Consider the following 15,001-nt stretch of genomic DNA (forward strand, 5'->3'; position numbering starts at 1 on the left):
CCGTGTTACTGCGCCGTTTTTTTTGCTCTGTCGCGCGAGATGTCGTGGCGTGTTTTGATTGGCTACGCACATTATTTTTACGTGCGTAGTACTGATGTAATATTTCTTCACTTTATTGGGAGACGTTAGAGGTAAAATTTCAAAAAGTAATGTGATAAAGCGAGGTTGGAGTGAGGACTGGAAGGAAGGATCTGTTGTCTAGACCTCATGAAAATAAGGAATTTATTCGAGAATTTGGTGGATTTAGGGATTGATTCTTTTTTTAGAATCTACCTCATGTCCTCATGTGAGGCTAGCTTTCCCTTTCTATTGGACGAAGCCAGAATTTTCTTTGTGGATTGTTTGCTCCCTCAGATGGGACGCGTTCATTTTATTTGTGGTAGCAGCATATAATTGTTTGAATGCTGGTTAAGGTGATGTCATGCTTAAATGTTGTTTTTTATTTTAGTTGTGTGTTTCTGTGGAATTTTAAGTGCAAGTTGCAATTTATAAGTCTGTCCTTCATTGCTTTAACTATGTGGATTTTGTTGTATGAGATAAAAGAGGTAATAGACTCAAGGTCTGAGTGTAATTGCAGTTTTTTTTTTGGGGGAATTTTTGTGATCTCTATATCCTGTGCAGTATGGCATATGTGGCGCTAGTACATTAGGCACGCCAACTCTGGGCAACTCTTTGTTCACAAACTTTTATTGGAGAGGGAATGTTTCCACAACAATTTTTCGTGATTAGGCATAGTTCTATTCACTTTATGAGAGATTTGTAAAATCACAGTGAGGCTATCAGATGGTCATTTGAGCTTATCATACGAAATATGCTTGTCACATTTCACGTACTTTGTTCGCATATTTTATTCTATCTGCACATTAGATGTTTAAATTGTTTTTATTTTCTCCTTTTTTTTTTGTAGGTAGCAGCATTTTTTCTAACATCAATCACATCTCAGCTATTGATATATGGTTATTGCTGTTACCTTTAGTGAACATGCAGGTTTATGTCAACATTTTTTTATTCCATAGGGAATTATATGTGTTTATTCATAACCATTTAAACAAAACTAGCTGACCAACTAGAGTAGTTTTGCATTAGTAGCGCTGCTTTCGACTCCCTATAAATCTAGCTTTATCAAAGCTTCACTGTTAACATAGATATTTCCTATTGATTTATACTGCTGATTTGTTCTTATAATTCTACTGCCTTGTCTAGTTCATCATTTTAATAAATGGATTATTCATTCTTTTTTTCTCAACAGACCATCTGTTGCACCTCCCCATCATTAACTTTTTTTCTAGATAAAATTAGTATTGGTTATTTCAATTGTTTTATTTGTTAAGTCAAGCATTCTATTATTATAATGCTTCTCCTGAAGTATATTGATTTAGTGTTAGATTATTTGAGCGGTTTTTTTCCAGTGCTAATTGTAGATTCATGCAACCACTCCAGTTATTTTGTTGTATTTTTTCCTGTAAGTTTGATTTATTTTCTTAAATTTCTATCATGTCTGCAAAACAGATGATGGTCTGCCATTGTAAGCTGCCTCGAGATGGCGGTTTGGGTTGTGGTGAGGAATGTTTAAACCGTATGCTTAATATTGAGTGCGTAAAGGGAACCTGCCCATGTGGGAATCTATGTTCGAATCAACAGGTATTGAGCTACATTCTTTACGAGGATATTTTGGTTTGAGACGCATCTGATTTTTCTATGTAATTTTTTACACAGTTTCAAAAGCGCAAGTATGCCAAATTTAAATGGATTAACTGCGGAAAGAAAGGCTATGGATTGCAGTTGGAAGAGAGTGCTTCTAAAGGACAATTTCTCATTGAATATGTTGGGGAGGTGAGAATATGTTGGGGAGGTGGTTGGGGAGGTGAGGTTTTTGCTGTCATATATAATTTTTTTTTTGTTATTTCTAGTTTTTTCCATCATGGTTCCAATGAAGTTTTGTTCTTCATATTAGTTCTTATTTCTTTTTCAATGAAAACTATATCCCTATCACGTTTCACATTTTGTTGAGCAAGATTTCTAGGGATACATATAGTTTATGTGCTTTTTATGATGACTTCATATTAATTTTCAGTATATCATTTATGATGGCTTCATATTAATTTTTAGTATATCACTTGTGGTTATGTTTTGCTATTTCAGGTGCTTGATTTAGCTGCTTATGAAGAACGGCTTAGATATTATGCTTGCAGGGGTCATAAGCATTTTTATTTTATGACGTTGAATGGTGGTGAGGTTTGGCCCCTTTCATTCTCCCTATAATTAATTTTAATGTCTTTTCTTTTGTTTATGTATTTAATTTTGCCTCTTTTAACAATGCAATTGCAATGTTTTTTGCGATAAAGTGGCAACATAGTTGGCTCTAAGCTTATTGTACTTTTTAGCTGTTCTAATTGAGCTAATGAATTTGGGATACTAAATATTTATTAGTTAATGAATTCGGCAGCACTTAAAATTCAGTTATTAATATAATTTAGCCAGCTTCTTACACAATTGATTCTGATGAAGAAACACTGTTTCATCCGATAAAGAAAACTTAATATTTGAAACCATCGTTCTTTTAATAAATGATAACGTGGGATCAAATTTGTAATTGTTGTTGTGCGACAGTTTGCAATGTAATGCTATTGGCGATACTGTATATGGAGATGACACGGGGAAAAAAGCTGCAGTTTTTGTGAGACTTTTTCACAGATGGGATTGGAGAGGGATTGATGTATGCAATCTTTCCCATGCATTGCATTGAATTTTTTTATTTATTTTTATTTTCATTGAATTAACTATCTTTAGATCACAATGTGTTTACCTAATCATTATTTTAGGCCTATCTTTTAAAATCAGAATTGCATTGCCATGATTTGAACCTTGATGTGGTTATTTAAGTATCATAATCGGGCTTGAAGAGGGCTCGAGTTGGAGAGCATTGGTTGAGACGTTCATTCCAAAATTTATGTAGTACATGTCCAATTCTAAGAGAGCTTCTAATAGGAAAAATGCAAAAAAGAAAAAAAAAATAATTATTTTTGAATAATGATAATAAACAATAGATGGACGAGTGTGTAGAATAGTAATTATAAAGTAATTATAATTGGCTATGGATTGATGAGTAAGCAGTGAGGATTTAGCTAGTCTATTAGGTAGTGGAGGAGGAAGAAAATAGGGCAGAACTTTTGGTAAGTTTGGGTTATGACTAGGGGAAATTTTGAATGTGTTTGACACTCCTCCTTAAGTGAATGAATGGATGTCATCTATTCTAAGGTTACCTAATAATTTTTAAAAGATTTACACTGTCGTTGCCGGTCCCAAGTCCAGATGTGAAATGTGGAAGGTTGGGTTAAGAAGTCAACAACTAGCGTAAAACTTGTCAAAAAAATCATGACATGAATCAGGTTGGGTTAAGAAGTCAACAACTAGTGTAAAACTTGTCAAAAAAATCATGACATGAATCATTTCGATCTTTGTGTAAGTGCTAGGGCGTCTTCTGGAAGCGACGTGTTGTATGACCTAAATACAATGAAAAACATGTAAAAGCCGCTACACCGACGCCCGGGTGTAGTGCCAAATAAACAATAGTTCTCACATTACGAACGAATGCGGATAAAAAAGTTTGTCTATAAAACTAATAAAACTAATAAAACTAATATTAGGATAAGTTCTTGCAATATAAGTACTCTTAATGGTAAATTAATGGAACTAGTTGATATTATGATTCATAAAAAGATTAACATCTTATATATTCAAGAAACTAAATGGGTTGGAGATAAGATTAAGGAGGTTGATAACTTAAGTTTTAAACTTTGGTATTCTGGTAAGAGTCACATTAGCAATGGTGTAGGTGTAATTATAGGTAAGAGTTTGAAAGATAATGTTATAAAAATTAATAGAGTTGGAGATAGAATTATAGCACTTAAGATTATTATTGATACTAATATTTTTAATATTATAAGTGCTTATGCTCCTCAAGTTGTTTGAGATATAAGGTTTAAAGATAAATTTTGTAATGACTTAGAAGACTTAATATAATTGATACCTCTTGAAGAAAAAAAATTTTTTGGATGAGATTTAAATAGACATGTCGGTAGAGTGATAGAAAATTTTAGAAATAGTCATGGTGGCTACGGTTTTGGAGTGACTAATGAAGAAGGTATAGTCATTTTAGATTTTGCTTTAGCGTATGATGTTGTTATTACTAATACTTTATTCAAGAAAACTAATACTTTATTCAAGAAAACTTTATTCAAGAAAAGAAAAAAAAAGAGCATCTTATTACTTATAAAAATGAATCTAATAAAACTCAAGTTGACTATTTTCTTATGAGAAGAAGAGATCGTTGAGATTGTAAAAATTGTAAGGTCATTCATAGTGAGGATTTAAGTACTCAACATCGATTATTAATTCTAGATTTTAAGATAAAGAGTTGTTAATTAAGGAATATTAGGACTCATCATCGTAGAATTAAATGGGGGAACCTAAATGACACAGATAAAATTATTTTTATGAGTAAAATTCAAGTTTTTAAAATTTGAGATGTTCAGGAAGAAGCAGATGCTATGTGGGATAAATTAACAAGCAATATTAAATAAGTAGTAAAAGATGTACTTTGAGAATCAAAAGAAAAAAATTCTATAAATAAAATTAGTTAGTGGTGGAATAAGATTTTCTGTTATAAAAATTAGTTTAAATGTAATAGCTTAGATAACTAGGAAAACTATCAAACGACCTGCAAAGAGCCTAAAAGAACAATCCGCGATGCAAAAAATTTTGCTTTAAGTGATCTTTATAATAGATTAATACTAAGTAGGGTAAAAAATATATGTATAAACTAGCCAAACAAAGGGAAAAGAAAAGTAAATAATTAACTTAAGTAAAGTGTATTAAAGATGAAAATTAAACTGCTTTTCTTAGAAAAAGATATTTAACATGTGTGGGCGAGTTATTTTGATAAACTTTTTAATGAAGTTTCTGAAAATACAATTGACCTTAGTGATCTTAATATCGTTAATAATAATAAAACGTCTCATTTTTACCGTCGCATTAATAAAAATGAAGTTGAGGAGGCTTTAAAGAAAACTAAGGGTGGAAAGTCTGTAGGACCTGATGATATCCCAACTGAAGTGTGGAAATATTTAGGAGATTTGAGAGTTTCTTGGCTTATTAAACTCTTTAATATTGTTTTAAAAACTAAGAAGATGCCCGAGGAGTGGAGGAAGAGTATTTTGGTCCCTATTTTTAGGAATAAAAGGGATGCACAAGAGTATGCAAATTATAGAGGAATTAAGTTGATGTGTCATACTTTAAAATTATGGGAGATGATAATTGAACATCGGTGAAGACGTATTACAAAGATTTCTCATAATCAATTTGGATTTATGGCGGACAAATTTACTATGGAAGCTATACATTTATTGAGAGGTTTGATGGAGAAGTTCAGAGCTAATAAGGAGGATCCACATTTGATTTTTATTGATTTATAAAAAGCTTTCAATAAGGTTCCAAGAGATATCCTTTGGAGAGTTCTTGAGAAGAATGTGTTGATCTGACTTATATTCAAGTCATTAAAGATATGTATACTTGAGTTGTCATTTGTGTTTGAACAGAAGGAGGATTGATCAATTATTTTCTTTTTCTGTTGTATTACACCAGGGATCAATTTTATGCACATCTTTTTGCTTTAATTATGGATGGGCTTACTGGACATTCACAGTATGATGTACCTTGGTGTATGCTTTTTGCTGATGATATCCTTTTCGTGGATAAGATGAGAGAAAAAACCCAGGAAAAACCTTAATTATGGAGGTCTACATGGGAGTCTAAAGAGCTTTATTTGAGTAGAACTAAAACTGAATTCATGGAATGTAATTTTAGTAGTAGTAGCTCTATTGATAGAAGTGTAACTTTGGGTGGTCAAATTGTTAAAAGGTTTGAAAGATTTACATATCTCAAGTTTGTTGTTCAAAGCGATGGTGATGTAGATGGGGATGCTAATAGTAGAATTCAAGTTGGTTGGTTGAAGTGGAGTAATGCTTCGTGCCTTTTGTGTGATAGAAAAATACCACTTAGACCGAAAGGAAAATTTTATAAGATGGTGGTGAGACCTACAATGCTCTATGGCGATGAATGTTGGCCTTTAAAAGATAAGCATAATACTAAGTTAAGTGTTGCCGAGATGAGAATGATTAGGTGGATGAGTGGCTTTACACTTAGAGATAAAATGCGAAATGAATATATCCGTGATAGGGTTGGTGTAGCTCCAGTGACAGAAAAATTAGAGAAAGTCGTCTTAGATGGTTTGGTCACATTAAACGTCGACCATCTGATTATGTTGAGAAAGGCAGAGGTGGACCTAGGAAGACTTGGGCTTGTTGTATTAAAAATGATCTTAATTTATTAGAAATAAATGAAAATATAACTCTAAATAGGACGCAATGGAGAAAAATGATTCATGTAGTCTACCCCACGTAGTGGGATTATTAAGGCTTTGTTGTATCCTTTGTTGAGAATGTTAACAAGTTGTTCACTTGTAGTTATGAAAATGGTAAATAGTGGATCATTATTAGGATTTTTTTTATAAAGTGTCTTTCAACTCCATGGAGGTGGACCTAGAAGACTTGGGCTTGTTGTATTAAAAATGATCTTAATTTATTAGAACTAAATGAAAATATGACTCTAAATAGGACGCAATGGAGAAAAAGGATTCATGTTAGTGGGATTAAGTAGTGGGATTAAGGCTTTGTTGTTGTATCCTTTGTTGAGAATGTTAACAAGTTGTTCATTTGTAGTTATGAACATGGTAAATAGTGGATCATTATTAGGATTTTTTTTATAAAGTGTCTATCAACTCCATGCTTTAAATGTTCCTGTTGTGCGAGATTATATGCAATATTGATGATTGTTTTGCTGTTTGGATAGAGTCATATTACTTTTTCATTTAATCTTTAATCCCGTTTGAATAAGTTTAATTTGTTGATTTCCAATGGTATGGATCTAAATTTAGCTTTTGTGGTAGATCTTGTAATCTCATTTTAATCTTTTATGTCTCCAATTCACCTAGTGGCTATCTTCTAAAAATAAGCAATGCCTTGAAGTTTACTTCTTATTTTCCATAAAACTTACATAATCTATATATGTGTATTTTTTAAGTGTCAATTCTCTCCCTTCTTAAATAGAATTCATATTTTTATGATATTTGTAGAATTCTATAGTGTCCTAAGATGTGATTATTTAGAATTGTGCATGAATTGAGTCACTTCATTTCCAACATTGATGATGTTAGATTTAGTGTGTGACAAGTAGATAAATTATCTCATTAGTCTCTAATAGGATGCTTTTTTATGAGTCATACATTTATTTTAGCAAGTTTGTTATATATTCTTATTTTGCATCATGATTTCATTTTGATAATGTGCAACCTGATGTCGATGAAGTGCTTTAGATTGCCTATTTTTTTTACTTTAAATTCTTTGACCAGTTTATTTATTTATTTATTTCTTTTTTTTTGAGGCATTATTTGTTATGACTATGTTATTAACATTAACTAGTTGTGTGGAACTTCTCTTGAAGCCTTCTATTTCACAACTGATACATGGGCTTCTTGTCTTTGTTTGTATTCCCGTGTTGGGCATCATATTCACGAACATTCCTATCCGTGCCCTCGGAGATTACAACAATTTTGATAGTGCATTCTTTAGTTTATATATCTTTTGTTATGTGTTTGAGATAAGTCTCGATTTGGCTTTTATATATACTTTCACACCAAGTAAGAAGATATTCTTTAATGTTCATTTCAACAATTATAACATTTATTTCAAGATGATCAATTTTATACATATATAGATTTTTTCGCGAACCATCAAATTTTTATTTTTTATAAAAGAAATTTCTACCATCTATTTATTTATTTTTAACAATTTTAGTAATTTTTTATTCTATTTTTAAGGGTTTTCATATCTTTTCTGATAATATTATTTTAATTCATATTACTTGATGTCCCAAACAGTATTTTAGGGATCAGATTTGTTCGCTGGCTCGTAAGCAGTGATTAGTGATTATGAGAATTATTTTGCATGATCAAAGTAAGTATTAGGAATGTTTAGTAGAAATTCTTATACCTATATTTATAGCTTAATTGTGTCCTTATCTGATTCATTGACATGGATTGATTTGGTTGATTGAGATTGTGTAGATTAAAATATCTTTTTTTATGGGTAAATTTATATGTTTGATTAGGAAGTGGTTCAAGTATCGGCTCAGTTTGGATAGGTGTGGCTGATTTTGTAATAGAATTACTTGTTAGAGTAAGGACTAAGGAAGGGCATTTTAAGGGAGAATTTGTTTTGAATGATATTTCTTTCTTAGGATAAATAGTAACGATGTAATGATGTTCTTTTGGTGAAAGTGATATCAGCAGAAAAATGTGTTTTTTTCAAGGGAAATGATAGCATTTATGCCCTTTGTGTGGGAGAATGATCAATGTAACTTAATTATTTTCTCAACAATCAAGTCTTCTTGTGTTTTGGGAATGTGCATAGACAAAATCAGCGCTTCCAAATATTTTGGGAATAAAGCTATCTGACATATTGAAAGGAGGAAATAAATTATTTTGAACTTGTGTAGGACTCCTGAACCTTAAGTTTTTTGTTGGGAATTGATTCATTAAGTGGGCGTTATTAAATCTACTTCCCCCAATATTACTTTGGGATAATTTTCGAGAAAAAAGTGCCCTTGTGCTAACGAATAGTTAACAAATTTATAATTTGGCTATTCTATTTTATTGGGGTATATAGTATATACACACTTGAGGATTTATGTATTATTCTTTGAGGTGGGAGAAGAGAGAATGGTTAAAGTAATTTTTGACATTGTCATATCTGACTATTTTAATAATACAAAATTGATATTTGATCATGTTACAAAAGATTGGAAACATGATACATCACTTTTGGTTTTTATTAAATGATTCATAGTACATAGTGCAATTATTGCCAGCAGAGCCGAAAACAATTCTTCTTATTTTAGCATGCCCAATAATCCTCCTCGTATCTTATTTTGAAGAAAATATGAAAGATAAACATGATACTAAATTTGGAAACTTTAGTTAGCTTTGAATGAATAATTGGTTGGTACATATTTTAGCTATATTGAAGGTATTTCAGAGTGCAAGGGATTTGTTTCTAGGATCCTTTGACTTTTCAATATGATCAAGGATTCATTTGCATTGGTTATTCTCTTGTTTGTCGGACTTGAGATATATGAAATAAATTTATGAGAGGATTTAGTCATATTCATCTGATGAAAGTTCTAGTTATAAAAAAGAGGTAAAAGGAATAAAAGGAACAGCAACAATAAAGGCTTGCAAGTTCTAGTTGACTCAATGATGAAGGCTATATATCCTATGGTAATGCCAAGAAAAAAAAGTCCAAGGCTCTGACGCCCTTCCAAGAATTGGAGAGAATTTGTTGACCTAGTCAGTATTTATATAGTTATAGGGGAGTTCCTAATACTAAACATGTAAAATTATTGAATACTAACTACAAACATATACACAAGTTCATGGATTGATGAGTAGGTAGTAGGGATCCTATGGATCAATGAGATGATGGCAGAAGTGATAGAGAAGATGGCAGAATTCCCGGTGAGTGTGGGTGTCAACTGGTGGAATTTATGCAGGAGTTTCGTAGAAGGTGATTGAACATTTTATTCAAGTTCATGTACGGTGACAGGAATTTATTTCTGTGTGAACCAGTCTTTCACTTTCCAAATGCTGTTTTTCTGTTATGCAGTTACAATGATTGGAATTACTGCCGCCACACAGTGGTTTGAAGTTTTGTTCCTTCCTTTTGTAAACGAAAGTGGCCTGCGGAGAAGAGAAGAGAGTTGATACCTTTTAACTGAATACCTAAAGAAATGAAACAAATGACTTTGTTCTAGCATGCATGGAGCAATAGAGTGCTCATCGCAACCCTTGCAAAATTTATAATTCTCAGTTTCTTAATCCAATAACTGATTCTTTGATGGCAAAAATTGAAAGCATCCTGGTGCTTGTTTTATTAGTGTTGCTCAATTCAGGTTTCTTGTCAATATTTGAGGTTAAGTGATGAGTTTTGAAAATTCCTAGTTAAATAATGTAACAATCGTACATCCATTTAGCATATTACAACTGGTTACTAGTTGAAGTATTCTCAATCTTATTGGTTTTTTATTTACCACTTGATTGCTAATTTTAGGCCCATGAATAGTTTTTCAAATTATTGTTGATGTTATACAACTCCTGCTGGCCCAAAGGGTTTATTAGTTCTAGATGTAAAATGTTAAGTCTTTTAAGTTTTTCTATCACGTTTCTGAATTATATTTTGTGATTGAGGAATTTTGAAGCAGTTACGGTCTTGATTTATATTTTGTTTTCTTTTTTATGGCATTTTTTTCTCATCATGCACTAGCATTTTCTTGTTTTGGTCGTTCCATATTGTCAATACTAGATGATTAGTTATTTGGCAAGTTTTCTAAAAGTGATTCAATTGTAAAATTAGTTATAATAAATTGAGAATATTTGCATTCTTACGTCTCTGTTTTGATTAATTAGTATTATGCTTGAAAAGTTAATAGTACACTCTCTAAAAGCATTTTTTAAACAAAAGAATAGTTTAGCTGCATGTAATTGCTCCACAATATTTGCTTCTTTATTTTGTTTGTGAACTTAATATATTCATTGAGAACTATTTTTTAGGCAACAGAACTGGTATATTATTGTCTATGTATTTTGTGATTGGTATTATCTTCACTGGTTTTCAGGTCATAGATGCATGCTCTAAGGGAAACTTGGGTCGTTATGTCAATCACAGCTGCGATCCTAATTGTCGGACTGAAAAGGTGGGCATTTTTTCAGTTCTGTATACGCACATGTTTTAGACATATACTTCACGTCTTCAATAAGCATTTTTTGTATTTTCACACTCTTTTTGAGATTTATTTTTTGTTCATAGCTTTGTTGAGAATTCTTTTGTAGTGCAGAAGAGGTGGTTTTGTTTGTACGGTAATTCTGCGCCACCTAATATATGGCCGTGGTGGGTGTGGGTAGACAACGTTCCTTTTATAACCTTGTGCTTTAAGGTGGAAATTTCTTTTTGTAAAAGATTGTGGATATTTGATTTCTACCTTATCTCTGTGGTGTTGCAGGGGTATTGCAACTTCCCCCATAGCATTTTGATTTTAAGACAAGGTTTTGGTGGAGATTGGCTTATAGATGCTAGAATTTCATCTATTTGTTTGGGAGGACTTTCTCAATATATTATTGTTGGTGTTAAGAGGCTATATCTGCTAATTTTCTTTTCAGTCATTAGGACGTGCTCGGTTTTTAAGTTGCTGCGTGTGTGGCAGTGCCTGTGGATTCACCGATCTATCCTTTGCCAATGGCATAGTGCTCTTGAAAAGATAATTTTTACTTGGCAATATTAGTGCTGTTTTTCATTATGTCACTGTTTGCATGACATAAGTAGAAACATGAAAAGATAAATTCAAAGATGAATTCAACTGCCATTTTTTATTAAATTTATTGGATACACTATCTATTTCATCCTTGCCTTTTCGCAGTGTTTTATATGAAATTCTGCATGATAGGTCTTTGAAATGACTTTAGGCTTTTCTTGAGTCTTCATTATCACATGTGCTGCGCAAATATAATTTTCTTTCCTGATTGGCTTTCTGGCCGTGTCTTGTTTCAGATGAAGCATAAATGCCCTTAAATTGTTAGATATTTAATTTTCTTTCTTGAACGGACCCGAAAACCGTGAAAATATAATCTTTGTTCTTATTACTTCTGAAGTTTGGAGAGTTTCAGTTCTCATTAACAATGGAATGTAGCAGGCCAGAAACTTAATATAACTATATCTAGTAAGAGATTGTATAAAAAAATACTGAATAATTTACCGAAATCTTAAAAGACATGAGATTGTAAAAAAGATATGCAACCAAATAGTATGACATTCGTTCATTACCCCACTCTGTGTGAGTTTGTTAAGGATGCCAACCACTTTTCTTAAGTTCTGGAAATGAAGGTTGCTTAAACTATGATTTAATGTTTTGCTTGGAATTGATCCATTTTGGTATATCTTTATATTCATGTTAGAAATATTTTAGTGTGCTCCAGTTAATTTTTGTTGGTTTTTATCTAAAACATCTATTCACTTAATCGGATCATCAGATGGTCGACGTTTAATGTGACCAAACCATCTAAGACGGCTCAATCTAATTTTGTTTGTCACTGGAGCTACACCAACCCTATCACGGATATATTCATTTTGCATTTTGTCTCTAAGTGTAAAGCCACTCATCCAACTAATCATTCTATTCAATCATTCTCATCTCGGCAACACTTAACTTAGTATTATGCTTCTCTTTTAAAGGCCAACATTCAACGCCATAGAGCATTTCAGGTCTCAACACCATCTTATAAAATTTTCATTTCAGTCTAAGCGGTACTTTTCTATCACACAAAAGGCTCGAAGCAGTACTCTACTTCAACCAACCAACTTGAATTCTACTATTAACATCCTCGTCTATATCACCATCGCTTTGAACAACAGACCCAAGATATCTAAATCATTCACACCTTTTAATAATTTGATCACCCAAAGTTACACTTTTGTCAATAAACCTACTACTACTAAAATTACATTCCATGTGTTAAGTATTAGTTCTACTCAATCGAAGCCCTTTAGACTCCAATGTAGACCTCCATAATTCAAGTTTTTTTTGGGTTTTTTCTCTCATCTTATCCACAAGAAGGATATCATGAGCAAAAAACATACAAAAAGGTACATTCTCCTGTAAATGTCCAGTAAAACCATCCATAATTAAAAATAAAAGATATGAGCTTAAAGCCGATCCCTGATGTGATCCGACAGAAATAAGAAAATATTTGATCCGTTCTCTTTCTATTCGAACACAAGTGACAACTGTATTATACATATCTTTAATGACTTGAATATAAGTCATATGAACACCATCTTTTCAAGAACTCTCCAAAGGATATCTCTTGGAACCTTATCGTAAGCTTTTTCTAAATCAATAAAAATCAATTGTAGATCCTCCTTATTATCTATGAACTTCTTCATCAAACCTCTCAATAAATGTATGGCTTCCATAGTAAACCTTCCCGACTTAAATCCAAATTGATTATGAGAAATATTTGTAATACGTTTTAACTGATGTTCAATTACCTTCTCTCATAATTTTAAAATATGATACATCAACTTAATTCCTCTATAATTTGCACACTCTTGTGATCCCTTTTATTCTTAAAAATGAGGATCAAAATACTCTTCCTCCACTCGTCGGGAATCTTTTTAGTTTTTAAAACAAAATTAAAGAGTTGAGTAAGCCAAGAAACTTTCAAATCTGCTAAATATTTCCACTTCAATTGGGATATCATCAGGTCGTACAAACTTTCCACCCTTGGTTTTCTTTAAAGCCTCATCAACTTCTTTATTTACTAATGCAACAGTAAAACTGAAACGTTTTATTATTATTCACTATGTTAAGATTACTAAGGTCGATCGTATTTTCAGAAACTTCATTAAAAAGTTTATTAAAATGACTCACCCACCCATGTTGAATATCTTTTCCTAAGAAAAATACTTTTTGATTTTCATCTTTATTACACTTTACTTGAGTTAAATCTTTACTTTTCTTTTCTCTTTGTTTGGCTAGTTTATACATATATTTTTCACCCTCCTTAGTATCTAATGTATTATAAAGATTACTAAAAGCAAAATTTGTAGCGTCACAAATTGTTCTTTCAGACTCCATGTCGGTCATTTGATATTTTTTCCAGTTTTCTAAGCTTTTACATTTAAGCCAATTTTTATAACATAACTTTTTATATTTTATCTTTTCTTTAAAGTCTCCTCAACTTCTTTTTTACTAATGCGACGATAAAAATGAAATGTTTTATTCTTATTAACGATATTAAGATCACTAAGGCTGATCGTATTTTCAAAAACTTTATCAAAAAGTTTATCAAAATAACTCACCCACTCATGTTGAATATCTCTTTCTAAGAAAAACACTTTTTGATTTTCAACTCTTTTATACTTTATTTGAGGTAAATCTTTACTTTTGTTTTCTATTTATTTGCTAGTTTATACATGTATTTTTCACCCTTTTTAGCATCTAATGTATTCTAAAGATTACTAAAAACAGAATTTTTAGCGTCACAGATTGTTCTTTTAGAATCCATGCCGGTCGTTTGATATTTTTCCTATTTCTCTAAGTTTTTACATTTAAACCAATTTTTATAATATAATTTTTTATATTTTATATTTTCTTGCATATTATTAAACCACCATCAATTATTTTTATTTATAGAAATTTTCTTTTGATTCTCCAAGTAAATCTTTTGTCAATTGTTTAATATTGTTGCTTTTTGCTACATAAAATTTGCTTTTTCATAAAAATCTCAAATAAATCTTGAAGTTTACTCATATTTTTCTTTCTCCGATGCTAATTGTCCTAGGAAATGAGATGAGGAAGCTCTTCTTTTTCTTTGTCTATGAGAACAATGAGTCTTATTTTGTCAATTTTGTCCAACTTGGTGCAACTCTGAGGTCGAGATTGCTTGTCATAATTCTAATGATGATTGCTACAACCCTAATAAATAACTGAAGCAAACCATAATCCTAGAATAGGGCAAGAAGTTGAGAAATGGGGTATTTTGGTTAGAAAATCTAAACTAATTTAGAATTTTGTTAATAAATATAGCTCATAAGCTAAATTAATGGAAATAATAATAGCCCTACAACAACAACAACAACAACAAGCCTTTTATCCCACTAAGTGGGGTTGGCTAAGTTGAGTGCCATATTTTTATTTAATTCTAATAAATTAAGATTTTTTTTTAATACAATATGTCGAGGTCAAACTCTACCTTTCTTAACATAAGTCGAATCTAAAACATCTACTCTCCTAATCGGATCATCAGATGGTCGACGTTTAATTTGACCAAATC

General features: G+C 31.5%; 1 protein-coding gene across 3 annotated transcripts in view; it reads left to right on the top strand.

The window, feature by feature from the left end:
- The window catches only part of LOC110020099 (histone-lysine N-methyltransferase ASHH2), a 54,443-nt gene that overhangs the window by 11,228 nt on the left and 28,214 nt on the right, over positions 1–15,001 (top strand). For all 3 annotated transcript variants that reach the window (XM_020718078.1, XM_020718079.1, XM_020718080.1), the window contains exons 6-9: positions 1,510–1,641; positions 1,717–1,833; positions 2,143–2,235; positions 10,789–10,866. In XM_020718078.1, the coding sequence (XP_020573737.1) occupies positions 1,510–1,641; positions 1,717–1,833; positions 2,143–2,235; positions 10,789–10,866 (420 nt within the window). The remainder of the gene's footprint in view (positions 1–1,509; positions 1,642–1,716; positions 1,834–2,142; positions 2,236–10,788; positions 10,867–15,001) is intronic.

This window comes from Phalaenopsis equestris, unplaced genomic scaffold, assembly GCF_001263595.1.
Source record: "Phalaenopsis equestris unplaced genomic scaffold, ASM126359v1 Scaffold000090, whole genome shotgun sequence".
Lineage (NCBI taxonomy): Eukaryota > Viridiplantae > Streptophyta > Magnoliopsida > Asparagales > Orchidaceae > Phalaenopsis > Phalaenopsis equestris.